This window comes from Mauremys reevesii, linkage group 8 (assembly GCF_016161935.1).
Source record: "Mauremys reevesii isolate NIE-2019 linkage group 8, ASM1616193v1, whole genome shotgun sequence".
In the NCBI taxonomy this organism is placed as follows: Eukaryota; Metazoa; Chordata; order Testudines; family Geoemydidae; genus Mauremys; species Mauremys reevesii.
The window spans coordinates 86,801,434-86,824,513 of NC_052630.1; the positions used below are offsets into that span (position 1 = coordinate 86,801,434).

At 40.8% G+C, this 23,080-nt stretch overlaps 2 protein-coding genes across 10 annotated transcripts in view; one reads left to right on the top strand and one right to left on the bottom strand.

Moving 5' to 3' along the window:
• Nucleotides 1-353: 353 nt before the first annotated feature.
• Nucleotides 354-10,367, bottom strand: FPGT (fucose-1-phosphate guanylyltransferase). Its single transcript, XM_039483230.1, has 4 exons — nt 10,230-10,367; nt 7,875-8,042; nt 6,226-6,318; nt 354-4,975 (listed from the first exon to the last, which is right to left on the bottom strand). Exons 1-4 carry the CDS (start codon nt 10,306-10,308, stop codon nt 3,528-3,530), a joined length of 1,788 nt encoding a protein of 595 aa, XP_039339164.1. The 5' UTR covers nt 10,309-10,367; the 3' UTR covers nt 354-3,527.
• LRRIQ3 (leucine rich repeats and IQ motif containing 3) overlaps nt 10,357-23,080 on the top strand; it is a 102,152-nt gene continuing 89,428 nt past the window's right edge. For 4 of the 9 annotated variants that reach the window (XM_039483226.1, XM_039483220.1, XM_039483229.1 and 1 more), the window contains exons 1-3: nt 10,357-10,476; nt 10,956-11,018; nt 21,402-21,699. In XM_039483226.1, coding sequence (XP_039339160.1) covers nt 21,439-21,699 — 261 coding nt within the window. In that variant the 5' untranslated portion in view covers nt 10,357-10,476; nt 10,956-11,018; nt 21,402-21,438. Of the gene's footprint in view, nt 10,477-10,955; nt 11,019-19,633; nt 19,747-21,401; nt 21,700-23,080 lie in introns of all 9 variants that reach the window. The other 5 variants (XM_039483222.1, XM_039483225.1, XM_039483221.1 and 2 more) reach the window with 5 other exon arrangements.

A 23,080-nucleotide genomic window follows, 5' to 3' on the forward strand; every position in this document is an offset into this window, starting at 1 on the left:
CATGCACCTGTGTGGGGCGTGAAAGGTGGGCTACTACAGACTTGGGATATGTGTACACTGCAATTAAATACCCACGGCTGGCCTGTGTCAGCTGACTTGGGCTTGTGGGGCTCATGCTATGGGGCTGTAGACATTCGGACTCCAGCCCAAGCCCAAACCACAGAGGCATGGCTGGGCGAGGGGGGGTCTGACCAGCACTCTACTCCTTCTGTCCTCCCTGTTGGGAGGAATACAGACTGCAGTCTTTTCAGGAATGCTGCAGCTGCAACTCCATTAAGAACTCTTGAGACTATTTGGTCAGTGTGCCTCTCTCTCAGCTCCTCATCCCCAAATACCAGCTGTGGCTACAAAAACCAAAAGCTCTGTCTTTATACTAAAACTAATTTCAGTGAACAAAGTGGTTATTAATGCATTATGTTTGGGGACCCTTTTAAAATAAATCTTATAATAGTTAATAATGAATGAGCATGCTAAAAGAATACAATTACTGCTTATTGTGTATTTAAGTCTTTATATTGATGAGGCAATACAGCATGAAAATGATCTAGGAGCAAAGTCTGGTCTCTAATTGAAGATGCAAAGTCTGTATGTCAAACATTTGTGTTTTCCACAATGTTTTGCATAACATCACAATAGTTAATGACACAAAGATTATGCAAATTTGATGCTAGATTAAGCATTCTCATGACTTTATGCACCATATTCTATGACTATTTTTACTTCTTGATTTGCATGGTGTTTGATTGTAATCTTTAATCTCAGTCTTCACGAACATACTCCTCTGCAGCCATTTTTTAAAAAAACATGTCACTCCTAAGTTGCCTAAGACCATTTTTCCCTGGCATCCATCCTTATCCCCATTGCAAATTAAATCCACACACTCACCCCCCTGCAAGCCTGCGAGGGGTCTAGTTCTTCTGTACTGATTCACACACAGAAGACTTTTAACTCAACTAGATAAACCTTCCAAAAGTAGTGTCTTACCAGCGACATGTGATGAAGGTTAAGGAAAACTTTGGTATTAAATAATATTGGTGAAACATTCCATTGCCTTGGAACTGGCATCAAGAAATACACCTCTACCCCGATATAACGCTGTTCTCAGGGGCCAAAAAATCTTACCACGTTATAGGTGAAACAGCGTTATATCGATCCACCAGAGCATGCAGCCCTGGCCCCCTGGAGCGCTGCTTTACCGCGTTGTATCCGAATGTGTGTTATATTGGGTCACGTTATATCGGGGTAGAGGTGTATCAATAGGAGTTAAGAAAGCAGCCCACAAGCACTTTGTTACTGTGAGATATGTCAAAAAGGTTGGTACAAATTTAATCTGATAATACTTGTCTTTGATTACAACACCACTCACAAGCACAGGAGCTTTTGTGAACCATGGCACACTCTCTCATTAGGCTCCCTACCCTAACAAGCCAAACCTCAAATTCCACATTATAACCCTATGCTTTCCCTTCCTCTAAAACCTCTGGAGAACTCAAAAAGGGATAATTTTATTACTGATAATTCCATGATATGATGCTACATGTACTCAACATTATTTTGCACTCAGTATGCATTGCCGTGTTTAGTTATTAAAACTATTGTTTAACATTAAAGATATTGGGCTCAATTCTGATTTCCAAGGAAATCCAAGGAGTTCCTCCAGATTTACACTAGTGCCAGAGATCAGAATCTGGTTCCATGCTTATAATATAAAATAATTAATTTTAGGGGGCTGGAGACTGACAAACATAAAATTCATGTTTGACTTCAAATATATTTTTCATGAGAAATGCAGTTCTATTTTTTGCTCATATTTCCAGCTATTGAACAAATACCTTTCACTTATGCATAGCAGAGTCATATGTTGTTTTAACTCATTTGCCCTAGCATTGTGACAGCTTAATGGGCACATTCTAAGGGAAAACAAGTTAAAATATTTTAAATTGTAACAATGTAGTAAAACAATCTGAGAAAAAAATATAGTTAACATTACTTTGTGGAGTGTGCAGAGTTAACTGGCTCAGCACACAGACACAAAGTGGACAGCCAGGGCACAAGATCATCCACAGTCAACACAAGAATAAGAATGCATGATGGAGGGGTGATGTGTATTGGGAAATGTTACTTCATGTTCCCAGATGATTAAAAAGAAAGAGCAGGTATATTCATCGACTAAGAAGCTTCTGGAAAGTGTGCAAGGTCTAAAGGGGGAAGGAAGAGTTGTCACAGAGGAGACTGTGTATGGTTACAACATTCTAAATTCTGGGCAAAACAGCTGTTCCCAGTGCCACTGAATATTGTGAATGTCAGGGTACCTCTACACTACCCGCTGGATCGGCAAGTAGTGATTGATCTATTGGGGATCGATTTATCGACCACTGATCGCTCTGCGGTCGACTCCGGAACTCCACCACAGCGAGAAGCGGAAGCAGAGTCAACAGGGAGCGGCAGCAGTCGACTTGCCACCGTCCTCATGGCCAGGTAAATCGACCTAAGATACGCTGACTTCTGCTACGCTGTTTGCGTAACTTAGGCCAATCTCCCCCCCTCTGCAGACCTAGCCTCAGTATTATAGAACGAAAAGGGACATTATTTTGAAGGAGAGATTGCAGGTAGCAAGTGGACTCAGATGAACATGGGGCAATGAAGGAGGCATTACCACAGCTTGCTACTCAATGTTGATACTGAACCAGAACATTCTATTGGCCCTGGTCTCCTTTGAGAACTGAAGTTATGAAATGACCACAAGATGTAAGAGACTTGAGAGATACTTGTGCACCATAAGGGGATTCAAAGAATTGGAACCATAAGTTAATGAGCCATTAGATTCTGGAAATCTTTGATTCAGAAGCGACCATGATGCAGAGATATGGAAAGTGTATTCACTTCAATTTACTTATGATACAATATTTCAGATCACAGCTTTTCAGATAAATTCTTTCCACAAATTATTCGGTATTCTGCAAGAAGATATATTTAGCACACATACACAAAATTTCTCATTGCTTGTGAGAGTGATGACGAGCTAAAGTTTAAACAAATATATAAAAATTTCTTTTGTTTTGCTTAAGATAATGAAAAATTACCTTAGCCTCTTAAAATACCCATTTTAAAAGGATACCGTGAAAAGAGGGAAATGTAACTCATTGCTATGCCACACTATGTTGCAAGAGCCAACATTGTACTTCGAAAACTACTTAAAACTTCTTCAAACTAATTAATGTTCATTCCATATTCTTAACAAAAACTAAAAAAAAACCCCATATAATGGATACCCCAAGAAAATTCACTTCTTAGTTTTTTCATAGATTTGAAATATTTCATTAATTCTTTCATCAAAAGAATAGTTTATCTGTGTTTTTGCATTATTAATGTTATGCTACAACAACGCTGCTAATGCAATTTCATTATTTCTACTTCAATGAAATCAGAAAAGAAGATGTATACTTTTTGCTTCTGGGTTTTACAAGCTTGAAAACAATCAATCATCTTCATATTAAAGAAAGACAAAGGGTAAAAATACTGTACATTTACAAATCAGATTTCTCTTTGTGTCTTTGTAGAGTGATTTCTTCGTAAATTTGCTGCCTGAACTTCAACATGTCTTCTACATCTTTGTAGAAGAGCATTTCTTCAATAGACAGGAGCTTCCACCCATTCAGTTTAAAAGCTGACTTGTTTTGCACAGCATTTAACATCTTTAATGACACTCTAACTGAATCACTTAAAGTAGAACAAACAGGGAAAATCCGAGCAGTCCACAAACCCAAACTTGTCTTGTCACCAGAGAAGAGTTGGTCTGAAACTCTCAGGTCCCAGAGGTCCAAGCACTGCAGTAAACTGATTCCAAAAAACTGAAGGGAATGTATGTCTGACAACAATTTCACATTCTTTTTCAAGTTGTCTTCTACACCAAGCACCATACTCACATACATTACTTTTCCGTTAACCCTGATGCTCAATGAACTCACAAAAGAGTTTGGTGGTACATCTGCATTAGCACTTAAGCAACAACCACTGATAATGCTGTTTGCCCCTACTGAAACCTCAGGTCCCAGCCTAGAGTATTCAATAACAGAGGCAGGTGCTACAACACATCTTGAATCCAGTATGCTTTGAATGATACATGCCGATATACCTGAGTTTTCTGCTTTATCTGGAAAGATGCTAAACGCTTTAGATAGAAAGCCAAGCTCCAATTTCAATTTACTATCAGAAGTAAAATGAAACAAATACTCTTGTGTAGTCCCAATATGATAGAACCTGGAGTTATTTAAGACTATAACGTTAAGTGATGTTCCTTTAAGAAGAGAAAATAGCTTCTGTCTTATTTCTCCTAACTGTGATCCTTCTTTTGTGACATTATCTGTGATTTTTGTGTAATCATGAGTTGCTCCAGGTCCCAGAGCTTGGAGAAAATCACCATATGCATCTATTTCACAACAAAGAGTATCCAGCTGCTTAAAAAATGTTAGTAATTGTTTTGCAATGCTATGATCAATGTAAAATAAGCTGTCTGTATACACATACTCGTAGTCCATTTTTAAGTCATTGTGTTCTCCAGAGGAGTCTGGTTGAGAGCAATTCCTCCTTATGCATACTGCACCAGACTGATGCATCTTTTCAATATTAGGTTTATGTAGGAAATGATGACAAGATCTGTATTCAAGCTCTTTTTCTGATAAAGGAGATGAATCTAACACAAATACTCCATGAGTGGTACCAATAGTCAAATCTGATGGGTGAGCTAATGCAGTGAACCCAGGTTTATCAAACTTGATGACTTCTGTTGCTCCAATACTATAAAGTTCAATATCATCTGCACAAGTAATGAGAATTCCTGGATTCATATGGGTAGGAAAATCAATGTACATTGCCAACTTCAGCTCCAACATCTGGTAAATAGGGTCACCAAAAGGCAAAGCTGTGAAAATTTTTCCCAGTGCACTTGCATGTGGTAAACGTTGACTATAACCACCTTAAAAAAATGATAGTTGTATTATATACAAGTTTCTCTCACACACACACACACTCCTCTTAAAAGATCTCTTATTGGTATATACAATTATCAAGAACTAGTTATGAGTTACAATATCAAACTGGCTATTTTACATATGCACGTGGCTGTATTTTAAGCATGCCTTTAAAAAGAAAAATGAAGATTTAAAGAACTGACATTTCTAATGTCAGTCCAACTCTTTCAGACAGAACTAATGATGGATCCTGATCTTGATCCTCAGAGCGTCCAAAAGACAGTATGCGTTAAAGAGAGCATTTCCTAATTTACTGACTTCATCCTCTACAGCAGTGTTTCCCAAACTTGGGACGCCGCTTTGTAGGGAAAGCCCCTGGCGGGCCAGGCCGGTTTGTTTACGTGTCCCATTCGCAGGTTCGGCCGATCGCGGCTCCCAGTGGCCGCGGTTTGCCGCTCCAGGCCAATGGGAGCTGCTTGAAGCGGCGGCCAGCACGTCCCTTGGCCCACGGCGCTCCCAGCAGCTCCCACTGGCCTGGAGCAGCGAACCACGGCCAGTGGGAGCCGCGATCGGCTGAACCTGCAAACGAGACAGGTAAACAAACCAGCCCGGCCCGCCAGGGGCTTTCCCTACAAAGCGGCGTCCCAAGTTTGGGAAACACTGCTCTACTGTTTGGGCTCAAAGTAAACTAGGGAAAGGACTTTTTGCATACAATGGAAACAAGAAAACTGAATTACTTCCATTTCATCTTTGATTTGGTAGATAAACCCTCCCACTCTCCTGTCCTTTTCTCCCACGTCACCATTTTTTATATTTACTTCTCCCACCTCCCTTAAAATCAGCAAATATCTGGCATAGAGCCAAACTCTGTCAGCAAGCAACTGGCATTCAAGTCTCTCTTCTTTCTACATGTAAGCAGTCCCTTTTGCAATTTCAAGCCATAGATGAGCCAAACAACCCATCTCCCCCAGAGGATGTTGCTGTATGATGACATAAGGCTTCTTTCTCTCAAAAAGCTGAGGTTGCTGTTTCACAGAACTTCCAGATTCTTTCAGCTGAGATAGTTGGACATGAACTGCAAACCCGCATTCAGATGCTATTCGATTGCCAAATCAGCCAGCCAAATCTGAGCTCACTTAAGAGAGATCACATTTGATAACTTCTTCTCCCCAACACCACCCCAACATTTTCATTCGGGGGAAAAGAAAGAAATAGCATAGTGTCACAGAAAATTTAAAACAGGAAAAGGATTTACCAGAATGAATTATTATGATAATAAGAGAAGTCCATTTATCACCATACATCTCTTCCAAGCACTGAAGGACATGAAGAGTTGATCCACCATTTCCTACAAAATATTCAATACATAAATTAAGAACATCACCATTAGTTACATAAACATGTCAAATGTACTAAACTCATGTGCTAGGGGTTGAACTGGGCTGGCTTGGGGAAGCTGGTCACGTAAGTGCTTTTTAAGATGCTGACCTCTTGCTCCAGAGCCTAAGTTGTCAATTATTTTTAAATGAAGTCTCTAGTCCTCATGGCTGCAAAGGTAATTTTTAAATAGTGAACTATCTATTGATGCAATGATATCTACCTGAGATTGCATAAAACAACTCTGAAATGATGGTACTATTCATCTCCATGTCAATACTGTTGATCAAACCTTGCAGGAAGCAGGTTGGGCAGTCACCTAATGATGCTCTGCACAATCCACTATAAACAGCATCTCAAATGGGCAGGCCTTGCGGGGGGAGGTGCACTTTCTCCCCCTCCAATTCATCCTCTGAGTGACATAATTAAAGATCTGTCATCAGTTCCAGAGGCTATAAAAAGTGGCTCTGACATGTAACCTGTCATACAAAATCTCACTAATGATTTTAAGCAAGTTTTCAAAAGACCTTTTTGATGTGAAAAGTACAGAAAAGGAAAAAAAATAGACATTTACCAGTATTCTGATATTTATTGTTCTCCTGTAACAAAATAATTTCATTTCTGAAAATTAATCTTTGGAGACTATACTATATTCTAATCAGATTTGTTACTTTCTAAACAAACAAATGGCGGAGCTAATGAAGTTTACAAGATGACACTGTGCGTGTGCATGCTCAGTGGCTACTTTTCATTAAGACTCTTGCTGGGTTTTCAGTGTTATGAATCTAATAGGTGTAAACGTATTCCACTATAGACCATAATGGATCTGTTATGATGTACAATATGAATATATAAGAAACAACATGAATCAGTGACGTTCTGTGTTATGCACTTATATTATTAACATACAATCAAAGTCTAAACCAGCATGATATATACTGTGAATGCACCTTAAGGGCAATATATAAATGTTACTAGGTAAATTTTAATATATCTGCTGAACTGATATGAAGTCCAAAGGAGCACCAGACTCATTAATGCTAATAATTACACATTTGAATCAAAATACATTGCTTAATGCCATTAGAACATTTTTTGTGATTTAATTAATATAATGCTGCTTCTAACAGCTTTCTGGAAATCTTTCGCTGTAAGAGACACAACTGTCATAATACTTACTACAATGAGCACTTTTTGTCTGTCTGAAAATTAGTCAATTTATAGTGAAATCTTAAACTATGAACCTTAACAATGGCTTAGGTGGCTTCTGCATCACTGGAAATTTTTAATCAAGATGGGCTATTTTTCTAAAAGATATGTACTAGTATAAATATAAATTAATTGAGGGAAGTTCTATGGTCTATATTGTACAGGACAGACCAGATGGTGACAATGGTGCCTTCTGGCTTTATACTGAACGTAGTGAGAGACTGGCAAAGTTAATTTCTTTGACTGATGTCAGAAAAAGGTATGTCAACTACTATGTCATGTAAGAAAAAACAGAAAATTTGGCAATAAAATACCCACCAATTTTTGGTCCAGGAGGATCCACAAAAACATGGTAATGAACTCCAAGAGGGAGTTCCTTTCTTTTCAACTTTTCTGATAGCTGTTGCTGGTAAGCCAATTCCTGTTTTTTGTCAGCTGCTGTAATTACAACAACATCCCAGAATTCTCCAGTTTGTGTGACTTTACCTATTTGAAAAGTGAGTTAACAAGAGAGACCATCAGCAGGGTATAATAGTGAGAGATTAATGACATTCTCCATAGTACGACATACAAAAACTACATTACAGGAACTTACATTTGTAAAAATCAGGCAGTCAAATGTTATTAAATGTCCAAATAAAAGTGGCCATATACAACATTAATTTTGTTGCCTCATGAATATTCACTATGACAGACTTTCCCAACAATGCTTAGGAAATCCAGAAATCTTAAACTTCCTACTACGATTTCCCTCGACTGGCTACATTAAGATAAAACATTAATGACTGGATACATTAAGATAGCTCATCTCAATTGATTAGACTTTTCCTGTTGTTATGCATACTTCCACCTTGTCATGTTCTCTGTATGTATAAATATCTCCTGTCTGTGTGTTCCATTCTATGCATCCAAAGAAGTGAGCTGTAGCTCACAAAAGCTCATGCTAAAATAAATTTGTTAGTCTTTAAGGTGCCACAAGTACTCCTGTTCTTATTAAGATAAAACAACAGTTTGCCCTATTTACACTGGGGTGAAATAAGGGCCTCACTGAAGACAATGGGAGTTTTACCATGGACTTCAGTGGAGCCAGGATTTCATCTTAGGATTTTATGTATGTATCTTGTTCTAAAAACCTTAGTGTGCTTAAGGAAGTGATAGCATGTGTCAGCAGGGTCCACATGAACACTTAGTGCACAGCAGACTAGCCTCAAGTAGATTTATCCCCCAGTCTGCTGCGAACTAAGTGTTGTTAGTATGGACAAGCCCTTAGTCTAGACATGGCCTTATAGCCTTATTCATGTAACCATTCTAGCCACGTTAACACTCTGTGGTGTACAGTGTTGATCTCGCTCTTTATGGGTGCATCAAGGAATCAGCATACTCTTAACTAGACCCTAAATAATAAGACAATACTATACTACATTTATTCCTTAGAGTTAACACATGAGTGATGCTCTAAGCTCAGAGCTATCCGTCAACCCGTTGTAATTCAAATCCCATGAAAATTAAATTATTCTTTGTCTGTATAACGGTCACTCTTAATGGAATTATTGTTTTATAAAACATTGATACATTCATATAGGGCAGTTCATATACACCTCTACGCCGATATAACACAACCAGATATAACAAGAATTTGGATATAACGCAGTAAAGCAGTGCTGGGGGGGGGGAGGAGGGGAGCGGGCTGCGCACTCCGGCAGATCAAAGCAAGTTCGATATAGCACGGTTTCACCTATAACACGATAAGGTTTTTTTGGCTCCCGAGGACAGCGTTATATTGGGGGTAGAGGTGTATTCAATATGCAGCATCTCTCCTGTAATCTGAGTCTCAGTAAACCTTCTCAGATTCAGTCTTGTAACATCATGTTGATCTGCAGAACTAGCAGTTTTAGGAAACACTGTATTTTTCCTCTCGCCCCCCTTTTTTGAAATCCCTAAAAAAGTGGCTTTTTAAAAAAATTGACAATAAAATGGAAAAATTTAAAAATAATGTGCAACCCTCCCTACTTACTCTTCCCCTCGTCCCCTAAAACTCTGTAGAATCTACAGAAGTTTTCCCCTCAGAACTCATTATTTCAGACCAGATCTGAACTTTTTTTCTCCCCTACTTTTAACATCACACTGCATGAAGTTGTGAACCAGCCAAAGGATCTACATAGGCGGAGTCACATTGATGTAAGAATCTACCAAGTGGATTCTTTTGAAGGACTGGGGAGTAAAACAGTGAATACAGAAATGGAACTAGGAATCAGGAGACCTGGGTTCTATCCCCATCTTTACAAATGACTTGGGCCTTGATCCTGGAAACATTGATGCATGTGTTTAACTTTAAATATGTGAGCAGTTCCAATGAAGTCAGTGGGAATACTCCCCTCCTTAGAGTTAAGCATATGTGTAAGGGTCTGCATGACTGTGGTCTTGCTGAGTGGCCCTCTGGGGTGCTCACTTGGACACAACGCTCCACCTCTCTCTTTGCAGGGTCAGGGCCTATGCTTGGGACAGTTAGTCTAAGGAAGGGGAGCTTGACACTGCGGTTCCGGGGTGACTCGCCTGAGCGTGAGGCCCCGCTGCTGAAGCCGGGGAGGGGGGGCGTTGCCCAGTGTCGGAGCCTGCGGGGCAGCGGCTCCGCCCCAGAGGCCAGCAGCGACCCCGGCCCAGCCCGGCCCCTACCTCTCAGCTCGTCAAACTTCGCCAGTCTCCGCCGAGTGGCCTTTTGGAGCAAAACGTCGAGCTCTGCCTGCCCGGGCATCTCGCGGGCGCAAGGCCTGGCCTAGCAGGGGCCTTCCGGATTCGGCAAGCGGCCCCGCCTCCCCGCACGGCCCAGCCCGGCGGGCGCCTCTCGGGCCGGTTCCCATGGGAACCGTCAGACAAACAAGGCCGCAGCTCCGCCGCCGGCCGGGCTGGGAGCGGGCCGCGGGTGAGTGCAGTGGGGTGGGAGGCGGGGTAGCTTGCACCCCGGCGGGGCTGAACTCCGCGGGAGCCCAGCCCCAGGGTCTCTCCCGGGCGGGGGGCTGAACCCGCGTGTCTCCTAACGGGCCCAGGGGGGCTCGGAACCCCGGGGGACCAGAGGTCCAGGAGCCTAGCCCCAGGGCCTCTCCCGGGCGGGGGGCTGATCCCCAGCGTGTCCGACAGGCTGGGATGAGTGAAGATTTAAGGCAGGGCCCTCCTGGTCGCTAAGGGCTAACTGTGCAGTCCCGGTCGGTAATTTCTCACTACGGAGTTTGGGGGCAAATTAGAGTCTGTAGCTGAAAAGTTCGCCCTTAACTCTGCCACTGAAACTGACAGCACGTCCCAAAGCTTCCTTGGCAGTTTTTGAAAGAGTCAGGTTGTCAAACTCCATTCCCTGGCTGGATTCCCACGGGCATAGCTCCCTAATTCCCAATTTACACCTTCCAGTAGCTGCGGTGTTCTTCACCTCCTGGCTCAAGCAGCAGTGTTCTGGCCCGGAACTGGCTGCAGGTCAGTAGTGCATAAAGTGATCCATGTGTCTTGGTTTAAGTTTCTTAAGACTTGGAGTTATAAAATATGACAATACCTGATGGTCTGTGTACTATGCTGAGAAGTATAGTAATAAATGATGTGTTAAAGTGGCACAGTAACTTGTCTTTAAATTATCTGGTTCAGAAATCTTTTATAATACTCACATACATCTCAGTATTTTGGCCCAATCTTACAACTAGATTCATGTGGGTGCACTTGAGTGCACATGGACACATAAAAGTCTGCCTAAGTGGTTCAGAGCCCTAGTTTTCTATTTTTACTAGTTGAATTTCAAGAACAACATGTGTAGATTGTACAGTTCTCTTTCTGACGCACACTGATAGGAAACTTGGAATTTATTATGTGTTCATGATGTGTAGTATCATTTATTTTCCCTTTGTACTTTCTCTTTGTTATTTATTGAAAAAGAAAGGGTTGTTTCTTTTGCTATGTTCTAGTGTCTAAAGATGTCACAAGTGATAAAGAATTACACTGTTTATTCAGTTTGATTAAAAACATCTACAAGAAAAAACAAACTATGCATTTAAATCATAAAAGCAGCAAAGAGTCCTGTGGCACCTTATAGACTAACAGAAGTTTTGGAGCATGAGCTTTCGTGGGTGAATACCCACGTGGTCGGATGCATGTAGTGGAAATTTGCTTGCATATATGTACATGCCCCTGGAAATTTCCACTACATGCATCCGACCACGTGGGTATTCACCCACGAAAGTTCATGCTCCAAAACTTCTGTTAGTCTATAAGGTGCCACAGGACTCTCTGCTGCTTTTACAGATATAGACTAACACGGCTACCCCTCTGATATTTAAATCATAAGCATTCTTCAGTGACTGCTCATACCGAATTTTTGAATAATACTGCTCAACAATTTGTATATAAATTTAGTGATATTTTGGTTATTCAATGCAAACAAGGATTATCAATTAAAGAGAAAAATAACTTTCCTTCCAGTTCTAGTAATGGGTGGACTTTGTTGGAACCTATGAATGTATCTTCTGTGCATAGGCTCAAACCTACAAAGATTTGGGGTATGTCTACACTTAAAATACTACAGAGGTGCAGCTGTTTATGTAGATAATCCACCTCCTTGAGAGGCAGTAGCTAGGTCGATGGAAGAATTCTTCAAGGGCAGTGCTGTCTACCCTGGGAGTTAGGTTGGGATAGCTACATCTCTGGCTATGTCTACACTACCGCGGTAAGTTGACCTATGCTACGCAACTCCAGCTACATGAATAAACGTAGCTGGAGTTGACGTACTTTAGGTCTAGTTACCACAGGGGCTCAATGGGAGAAAATCTCCCATCGACTTATCTTACTCTTCTCATCAGGGGTAGAGTACAGGGGTTGACTGTTGAGTGATCTGCAGTCGATTTGGCCGGTCTTTATTAGACCCGCTAAATCGACTGCTGGTGGATTGATCTCAGAGCACTGATCCCAGTTGTAGTGTAGACTTGCCCTCTTAGTGATGTAAGCAGAGTCAGGATGCGCTCTACCCTGACATCTGGTGGTAGATTATGGGGAGTGCGGAAAGAAGTTTCAAATATTCGCATTAGCATTTCAGTTATTTGCATGGGCACTCCCACCCCACTTAGCATACTGCAAAGCAGCCTGGGATGGTTATTTTCACAGCTATGGGAGCCCCAATTTTGATGTTATTGGGGCAGGAGCAATAAAACGTTGTCATCCCAATTAAGTAAATGAGGAACTACAAAACTGTCTTATGATAGAGGGTTTCATTGTCAACTAAATAGCACTTGCTAGACAAGGGACATGGGTTCCAAAACCCAGTCAAGAGAGAGAGGCTGGGGACAGAGATCTGTACTTGGTGGTGCAGGCTCCTTGTGTGAGCCAGAAGCACCAGTTCTATCTATGCCTCTTTCCACTGTGGAATGTCAGAGTTAATTTTTGATTCCCTTAAGAATCTAAATGCAGGTTACTGAGCTGAATTCACTGGTACTGGGGCTCCCCTACTAAGAGCTGGAATCACTAAGAGCTGGACTTGCTGAGCTGAGAGCACTGAGTACTGTGCTAATGAGTGGGGGAGCCTGAAGCCATACTGTGGAGCAGAGCAGCTGGCAGAGCAGAGTGGAGCAGTTTGTGCAGCCACTGGGTGAGTGGAGCCAAGCAGCTCGCGAGGACGGCTGGAGTGGCTCACAGGACAGCTGGTGGACCAGACCAGCCCACAGAGCAAGCGGAGCTGAGCTGTTTGCGGAGATGACTAGTGGAAGCAGAACCCCACGAAGAGGCAGGGCAGTTGGCCCTGAAACCACGTAAGGTGCCCCTTTCTACCCAGGCTGGGGAGGGGGACCTCTGCAGAGAGACTCTTGAGCTCTGGGGCTGCACTGACCTGGGACAGAGACTTTTGGATTGTGGGACTTTTGGGACTGTGGGTGATTTGGGGGTTGCTGGACTCAAGGGCCCTGAGAGAAGGACATGGCCCAATTTGCTGGAGTGGGTCTTTGCTCACGGTTTGACCTATGAACTCTAGCTGAGGTATTTTCCCAATTTAATGCTTGTTGTTTGTCATGTAATTAAACCTTTTCTGCTACACCAAGACTCTGTGCTCGCGAGAGGGGAAGTATTGCCTCTTCGAGGCGCCCAGGGGTGAGTGTAAGATTTTCCCAGGTCACTGGGTGGGGGCTCGAGTTGGTTTTGCATTATGTTGTGGGGAAGGGACCCCTATGTATTGAACCTGGCCCTTGCTGCTATCGTTTTGGCCCGGCAGAAGGGTTACAGTGATATAGATTTTTTACATTCCTGAGAGAAGCAGCTATACTGAAGTAAATTCCTAGTGTAGACCAGGCCTTGGGCACATAAATAGCTTTAGTCACAGGAGTTGTAACTTACTCACAAGCCTAAGGGTATGTCTACACGTAAAATGATACAGCAGCACAGCTGTTTTGCTGCAGCGCTTCAGTGTAGACACTACTTACACTTATGGGAGGGGTTCTCTCTTTTGTGTAGGGAATCCCCGAGGAGTGGTAGGTAGGCTAATGGAAGAATTCTTCCGTTGATGTAGCACCACCTACACCAGGGATTATGTTGGTTTAACTATGCTGCTCAAGGGTGTGGATTTTTCACACTCCTGAGAGACATAGCTAAAATGACTTAATTTTCTAGTGTAGACCAGATAGGCTGGTTTTAATTTTCTAGTGTAAACTGCTGTTAATTTATCAACACCAGTCCAAACGGAATGCATCATTGTGAGGCGGGGTTGTTTTGCTCAGTACTCAATTAGTAATTTATAGGGCTGTCAAGTGATTAAACGCACTGGTAAATAATAATAGAATACCAAAAATAGTTTTGGATATTTTCTACATTTTCAAATATATTGATTTCAATTACAGCACAGAATACAAAGTGTACAGTGCTTTCTTTATCTTATTATTTTTATTACAAATATTTTCACTGTAAAAAACAAAAGAAATAGTATTTTTCAATTCACCTAATACATGTACTGTAGTGCAATCTCTTTATTGTGAAAGTTGAACTTACAAATATAGACTTATGTACAAAAAATAACTGCATTCAAAAATAAAACAATGCAAAACTTTAGAGCCTACAAGTCCACTCACTTGTACTTCTTGTTCAGCCAATTTCTCAAACAAGTTTGTTTACATTTGCAGGAGATAATGCTGCCCGCTTCTTGTTTACAATGTCACCTGAAAGTAAGAACAGGCGTTTGCGTAGCAATGTTGTAGCTGGCATCGCAAGATATTTATGTGCCAGATGCCCCAAAGATATGTCCCTTCATACTTGCGTATGCTGATGACTTGCGTCCATGCTGATGACAGGTTCTGCTCGATAACAGTCCAAAACAGTGTGGACCAACGCATGTTAATTTTCATCATCTGAGTCAGGTGTCATTAGCAGAAGGTTGATTTTCTTTTTTGGTGGTTCGGGTTCTGTAGTTTCCACATCAGAGTACTGCTCTTTTAACACTTCTGAAAGCATGTTCCACACCTCTTTCCTCTCAGATTTTGGAAGGCACTTCAGAGTCTTAAAGCTTGGGTCAAGTGCTATATCTATCTTTAGAAATCTCACAGTGGTATCTTATTGGTGTTTTGTCAGATCTGCAGTGAAAGTGTTCTTAAAGTGAACAACATGTGGTGGGTCATCATCCGAGACTGCTATACCATGAAATACTGTATATGGCAGAATGTGGGTAAAACAGAGTAGGAGACATGCAATTCTCCTCCAACGAGGTCAGTCACAGATTTAATTAACACTTTTTTTTTAATGAGCGTCATCAGCATGGAAGCATGTCCTCTGGAATGGTGGTTGAAGTATGAAGGGATATATCTTTGGGGCATCTGGCACATAAATATCTTTGCTATTCAAACGCCTGTTCTTTCAGGTGACATAAATAATAAGTGGGCAGCATTATCTCCCATAAATATAAACAAACTTGTTCGTTTGGGGGCTCGTCTGGGATGGCAACGCCCACAGACGGCTACTACGGATCATTCCCCTTCGAACCCCATGGCGCCACATGAGAGGTATGAGACCTTTTGAAATCTCTATTGGGGTATCGGAGGAGGACTGTCCGTGAGGACGTCTGTCTCTGTTGGGCTCACACCATCTGAACTTATTGACTGTGCAGCAGGATCAGATGCAGAGTGGTATTGGGGAAAGGCCCCAATAAGGTTAGTTTATAGCAGTACTGGGAACTGCTGAGTTGGCCAAGGAAATGCATAAGGTAATGCATAAGTAAATGCATTAGAATGCACCGGTGCTGAGGGGTTTTTACCGCCTCAAGAGGGGTTGTCATACCGCCTCATGGTATTGGTCCGGACCAGGTAAAGATGCATCGTGGTTAAAAAAAAAAAAAAAAATTAAAAAGAGATAAAAAGGTTAAAAAAGGGTTAAAAAGAGAAAAAAAGAGGCCTTGGTGTGTGTGTGTGTGTGTGTGTGTGTGTACACCAGTGTGAGTGATCGTTATCGGAAGACGCCCAGAGTACCCTGTGAAGCGGAAGCTAATGATCAGGACTGCTCTAACGCAAGCCCGGTAACTAGTGGATCTTTAGGAGATCCGACCCACGGTGGGCTGACTCAGCCTGGCATAGTCCGGCGAGGAAGCTGCCTGGGTCTTTGTGTTCATGGTTTATGTGTTCATGGCCAGGTTTATGTGTTCATGGTATAAAAGAAGGTGTATAAGTAAAGAGTACAAGTTTCCTTTGTAGGTTAAAAGAAAAATAAAATAAAAAAAAGCCATGAAGGGAGAAAAAGGGAATTGACCAGATCCCTGTGGGCTGGGGCCAATAGTGTAGTAGCCATTTGGACTATTCTTAAAAGCCAAGAATGTGATGAGAAATTGGGCCAACTAGAAAAGGCCACTAGCCTTATTTTTGAAGCTCAGCTATCTTAAGTACAGGCTGGAGTTGGTGAGTTACATGTCATTTCCACCCTTAGTTCTATGACCCAGAAGTTACTGACAGAGATGGTATTAAATATCACTGTGGCTGGGAAGGCATTGCAGTGGGATCTAGACCAGACTTAGCCCACTGCCCTTACGGACACATCAGGAGTACCATCTGATCTGTGGTCATGAAGCCATACTTGGACACTTTCTGGATGGAAGTGTGGACATTCACAGTGCTCCTTCCAAGCATATGGACCGGTTAAGGGGGTGTGGGCTCCCACATACCGAATCCTGCCGGGTCCATGGGGAGGATGCATGGGGAGGATCCATGGGGAGGATGCATGTGGGATTGGGTGATTCACCGAGATATCTGGGAAGTGAGACCGCCTGATACTCCTAATTGATTTTTAGTTAGTGCTCCTGGGATTACAGCTGATATTTGGATGGGGTTAGGAAATCTATGGACATTTTGGCCGTTAGAACCACCACGGCTTCAGTGTGTACAGAAACTGAAGCCAGGGGAAGTTGTCACTGTTTATGCCAATATTTGCTGGGAGGGTAGAGGTCAAGGAACTACCCTGACAGGACACCCACTTTTTCAAGCTAATGATAGATGTGTGTACGTTAATGCCACCACTTCACAAGATATACATATTAATCTTACCACTGCTGCAGGCAATCATATCATTTATTGGCCTGCAGATAGACTGTTGCAAGTAGCTCTTAGATTTCAGGTATATTTTAATTGGACTAGAGTAGTGCCTGATCGGTTTCAAAATTTGCTTTCATTGTTACCATAGGTTTGAAGAATCTCTGAATTGCAAAGGCAAATTCATATGCTTCAGAATATATATCATGCTGAACAGAATGCCTTTCATACAGCTTATAGAGTGTCTACTTTATGTACTAAGTATGCTGTATTGTGCTTTGTAACCAAAACTGTACAACAACCCCATTATTTTATTCCTATGGGAATGTTATTGTTTGTAGTGTTGTTAGTTAATTTAGGATTATGTTGTTGTTGTTGTAAAAGACGTAATGATAGTAATAATACCTTTCATGTTCATGCTAATCATGCATTGTCATTACATCCCATGAAAACCCCTAAGGTTGACATATCTGCTGTAGAATCTGAAATCCATGGTTTAATGTGAATTGAGATTTGAAATTGTTTGTTGTACTAGAAGTACAAAAGGGGGGAGTGTGGAAGCCAGTAAATAATTAACAAGGATTTGAAGGGATCTTAATGAATGTCAGTTACTTAGCATGAGTTATGCTAGCTGTGACCCTAATGACGTGAGATTTGTAGAAGCAAGATAATGTGAGACAGAGTGAACCGTGTGAAAAGTTATTACGACCTTGCAAATATGCAGGCTTGCTTTTCTTAGTAGTGAGATAAATAAGATAGCAGAAAAGCTTATGTATAAACAAAATGTTGCTTTTTATCGTCTGTATTATTGCTAGAAATTGTCTGTAACAAAGGTATAAAGCTTGCTGTAATTGTTTACCAGTGGAGAGACCTGTCCAGGACTGGGGTGACCCTGTGTCCTATGACACTCTCTCCCTCCATTGTAATTACTGGAGAAATAATAAAGTATTTGATTTTGCTGCACCCAAACAAAAAGCGAGAACTGAGTTTTTCTCCGACATCTGAGCAATTGGCTGAATAAGAAGTAGGACTGAGTGGACTTGTAGTTTTACAAGTTTTGTTTTGGGTGCAGTTATGTAACAAACAAGTAAAAATCTACGTTTGTAAATTGCACTTTCACAACAAAGGGATTGCACTACAGTACTTGTCTAAGGTGAATTGAAAAATACCATTTCTTTTTATCATCTGACAGCGCAAATATTTGTAATAAAAATAATAATATAAAGTGAGCACTGTACACATTGTATTCGGTGTTGTAATTGAAATCAGCATGTTTGAAAATGCAGAAAAAAATCTACAAATACAGTAAAAACTGTTTTACCCAGCAGTTCATCAACTGGAAAGCTCTATAAACTGGCATTTCTGATCTTCATTGAAATTCTGGTTTATAGTCTGGTTGGCACTGGGCCAGCAGGGGGTTGGGGCGCAGGAGTGGGTGTGGAGCGTGGGCTCTGGGTTGGAGTTTGGGCGCAGGAGGGGGCTCAGGGGCGGGTTGGGGTGCCAGATCTGGGAGGCACTCACCTCGGATGGCTCCCCAGAAGCGGTGACCTGTGCTGGCTGCTCCTAAGCGGAGGCATGGCAGGTGACTCTGCACGCTGTCTCCACCCACAGGCACCACCCCTGCAGCTCCCATTGGCCAAGGTTCCCAGCCAATGGGAGCTGAAAAGCTAGTGCTCGTGGCAGGTTGAGGTGGGGGCAGCGTGCGGACTGGTCACCGCTTGTGGGAAGCTGCCTGAGGTGAATGCCCCCCGGATCCAGCATCCCGCACCCACTCCTGTGCCCCAACCTACTGGCCTGCATCCCCTCCTGCACCTACACTCCCTCTCTCTTAGTTAACTGGCATTTTTCACTTACTGGCACCACCCATTCCCTCAACATGCTGGATAAAACAGCTTTTATTGGTATTTATTAAATTTCAATTGATATTCTACTATTTAACAGTGTGATTAATTGCGATTACATTTTTTTAATTGCGATTAATTTTTTGGAGTTAATCGCATGAGTCAATTGCGATTAATTGACAGCCCTAGTAATTTATACTTTGTTAATGTCATAGAGATACTACAGGTAAGGAATTGGGTCCTGATCCTTCAAAGACTTAACACGTATACTTAATTTTACACACACAGCTGTCCCCTAACCTACAAACAGTTCAGTATTGGTATAACCCACATTGCTGAGAGTTTTTCCTGCCTCATTACTTTCTTTTGGATGCTATGGCTCCTGAGCTGCGACCTTCATTTGTTTTTCTGAATTTAGATTCTACGGGTGCAGAATATAAACAGAGGAAAATGAAATGGTGGTATCTTTTGATAAAGTCTCACCATTCACAAATCTTGTAATAAAGGAAGCCTTAAAAGTAATACAAAAACTGCTATAAAGAATTTAGGAAACAAAGTATATCATGAGAAAAATATCCTAGTTCTACCAAAAAGCCATTTTTTATCACCTAGTTATAAAGCGCTAAAAGTGGTGGCTTAGAAAGTAAATGCTGATGGACCCTAAAATATCAAAGTGCTACTGATCTGGAATTATCTGGAATTTACTTATTTATTTTTCCAGTCTCAGACTCCTATTGAAGCCAATGGCAAAACTTTCATTCATGTCGGTGAGAGAAAGTTTGGATCCTTCATTCACTGTTGCAGATATAATTACACAATTTGTTTTTAATTAAGGTGAATATTCCTACAGTTTTAGGTTCTTGGTACCATTTTCATTCTGTTCTGCTAGTTGGCAGAAATGTAATATTATTAATGGATCCCATTAATTTGTCATGTTTCATGAACACTATATCCTTGTTCAAAAGTACACTGTACAAAATGGATTAAAACATGTCCCCGGTAATAGATAAACATTTGACATTTTAAGTAAGAAGCTAGTAATAAGTGCCTCTTGTAACAGTGTAGGACTCGCAACAGATAACCAGCAAATTTTCATGTATTGTATTCTCTCCAGATGGAATAGTTCCTTTAAGTGAAAATTCCCATCCTTCTGAACTGGAGAATGATTTGCAATCCTGTTTAATACTTTATCATAGACTCTCATTTATTCAACCCTTGTTTCCACATACACCTCTGTCACATGTACTTCACCTAATTGTATATGTTAATGAATAAAGGTTGAGAGTAGAGTGATGTCTGTTGTAACTAGTATGCACTATACTCTATAGAGGCATAGTTTTCACAGTGTGATTAAAAATGTGTGTAATTTACAAGGAATTTAGGAAATCGCTGAAGATATAAAACTCATGAAAAGTTTGCTGACAATAATATGATTTATGTTCAGTTGAAATCTTTGAATTTATAATTAGATCCCTAATATTGGAGTAAAATATTTCTGTACTTATTTTTTATTCTTTATATTGTGGCATTAATTGGTTTTGATAATTCATACATTTATGTGTGCATTCCTTATGTTACAATAATCAAAGTCTAAAAAAATTGCTGAATCCAGCTGTTCTTTGCAGTTACATTAAAAAAAAAAAAAGATAATTTCAACTAAAGGGACATTCCTACCTTTATCAATAAAACCACATCAAATTGCGCCTGATTCCAAAAATGTCATACAGCAAATAGTGTTGGATTGTCTCAGTATTTGAAAAGAAAATAGTGGTATTGATGATTCATTAAGAAATACTAGCGGCAGGGACATTTGTGCTGCTTTAGGTGCTCTCTTTTGGATAAGATGTAAAACAGAGTTGTTCACCATTTGTGGTTATTAAAGAATTCATAGAGGTTTTTTTGTAAGAGCAGGGCTGTTAGCACTAGTGTCCTAACTAGATTGTAACACAGGAAGTTGCATTCTGCCAACAAATTTCTCTATGCAGTTTCAATGGTTCATGTTATTCTTTGCTTTTTCCTGTCTAATTTATTGTGTTGTGTTGCTGTGCATTCTTAAACATTGTCTCTCTTCCAAAGAGGCTGCATTTAGCAGCTGATGAATTCATCCCTACAACCCCTACTCATGTTAACAGATCAACTAATAAACATCCAGTACATTTATGTATGTACTATTCATTGACTGCTTGATTGAATGAATACAAAATATAAAGGGTTGCATAATCAAGCCTACAGTTTGCAAAGCACTTTTTGGGTTCCTTTGGAATAAAATGTACTATATACTAGTAACATGCACTTGCACTTTTTCATTCACTTTTATGTTTTCAGATTAATCCCATAAGAGATTCCCGCGCCCCCCAGTGGATGTGTAATGTTTTACAGAGCAAGCAGTGTTGTAACAAACAGTTGTATATTTATTTGGGGTATTTGAAGCTTTTCTTTTGAAAGTTGAATAAATGCAACCTACTGTGTAGTCCTTCTTCTTTTCTTAGATCTCTTGTGGATGAACCACAAAGCAAATAACCAGCCATGGAGGAATTAACAGAACACCTTGTTTCTACTTCTGAAAATCTGTTACTCAGATATGGACAAACTACCAGTCAAGCCCACGTAAAGAAGCTGAAAGATCTTGTTATACTTCAGTTAAATGGGCTATATTTAAAGAATGTGAGACATTTGCAATACTGTGTTTTGCTTAAAGTGTGCATCCTGTCTAATAATTATATTACAAATATTGATGCACTTGAATGTTGTACTCATTTAGTTAAGCTGGATCTCCATGGAAATCAGGTAAACAGTTGTTTTGGAAATATGCAAAATAGAATATTTCAGTGAAGTAAATTTATCTGTAAACTTGTGTGTTTTCCCAGGATTTCTTAGAAACAATTTAGATTTTAAATGCAGACTTTAACAGTATTATTTGTACATAGCAGTTGCTCTTCTGGTTTAATATTTTAGATTTTTACTCTAAAAATATCTGTTCAGGAACAGTTGGTATAATCTTGGCTGCACTGAAGACAATTGGATTTTTGCTATTGACTTGAATAGGGCCAGGATTTCACCCTATGTCTACCTTTTTCTAGCACAACACCTACCACAAGGGGGTTGTGATTCTTACTGGGGCCTCTGCGCATTACTGTAACTTAAGTCTTAAGTGATGATAATAATAGCTCAACACATCTGCACATGAATTTATAAAGGTACGTCAAGATTATGTAAATATAGAATTTGGTTGACTGACGAGTGATAGCATGAAATGGAGTTTTTCCCAGTAAAAATTTTCCATGCATTGTCTAATGCATAGATGTTAGCAGTGGAAAAGACCCACTAAGATAGGCCATTTAGGGTATATCTACACTGGAATTAGAGACACCCACAGCTGGTCCCTATCAGCTGACTCTTGATGCGGAGCTGTTTTATTGTGGTGTAGATGTTCTGGTTCAGGCTGCAGCCCAAGTTCTGGGACCCTCCCACCTTGCAGGGTCCTAGAGTTTGGGCTTCAGACCAAGCCCAAGCCCTGCGAGCCCGAATCAGGTGGCATGGGCCAGCTGTGGGTTTTTAATTGCAGTGTAGACGTAGCCTTGGTTTTCTCCCAGTATTAAAGGATTGTTCCCTGTTGTATGTTAACATGCTTTGTCCAGTCTAGTTTTAAATGATTAAAACATTAGGGCTTTCACTGCTTCCTTTGGGAGGATGTTCTTTAAAAAGTAGAAGTTAAATCCTGGTGAGGAAAATAGAAAGGAGCATAAACTTTGGCAAATAAAGTGTAAAAATATAATTAGGAAGGCTAAAAAAGAATTTGAAGTACAGCTAGCCAAAGACTCAAAAAGTAATAGCAATTCTTTTTTATGTACATCAGAAGCAGGAAGCCTGCTAAACAACCAGCGGGGCCACTGGATGATCAAGATGCTAAAGGAGCACTCAAGGACGATAAGGCAATTGTGGAGAAACTAAATGAATTCTTTGAGGGGGTCAACAAGCAGGGACAAGGGGGAATCCAGTAGATATAGTATTTAGATTTTCAGAAGGCCTTTGAGCCCAAAGGCTCTTAAGCAAAGTAAGCAGCCATGGGATAAGAGGGAAGGTTCTCTCATGGATTGGTAACTGGTTAAAAGATAGGAAACAAAGGGTAGAAATAAATGGTCCATTTTCAGAATGGAGAGAGGAAAAT

Bases quoted from the DNA above. Each gene is read 5' to 3' on its own strand.
- FPGT (XM_039483230.1), bottom strand. From the start codon at position 10,308: ATGCCCGGGCAGGCAGAGCTCGACGTTTTGCTCCAAAAGGCCACTCGG. The intron at 6,319-7,874 runs GTGGGTATTTTA...AATATTTTGTAG, and splicing joins TCCTCCTGGACCAAAAATTG to GAAATGGTGGATCAACTCTT. The intron at 4,976-6,225 runs GTAAATCCTTTT...CATTTTTTTAAG, and splicing joins TATCATAATAATTCATTCTG to GTGGTTATAGTCAACGTTTA.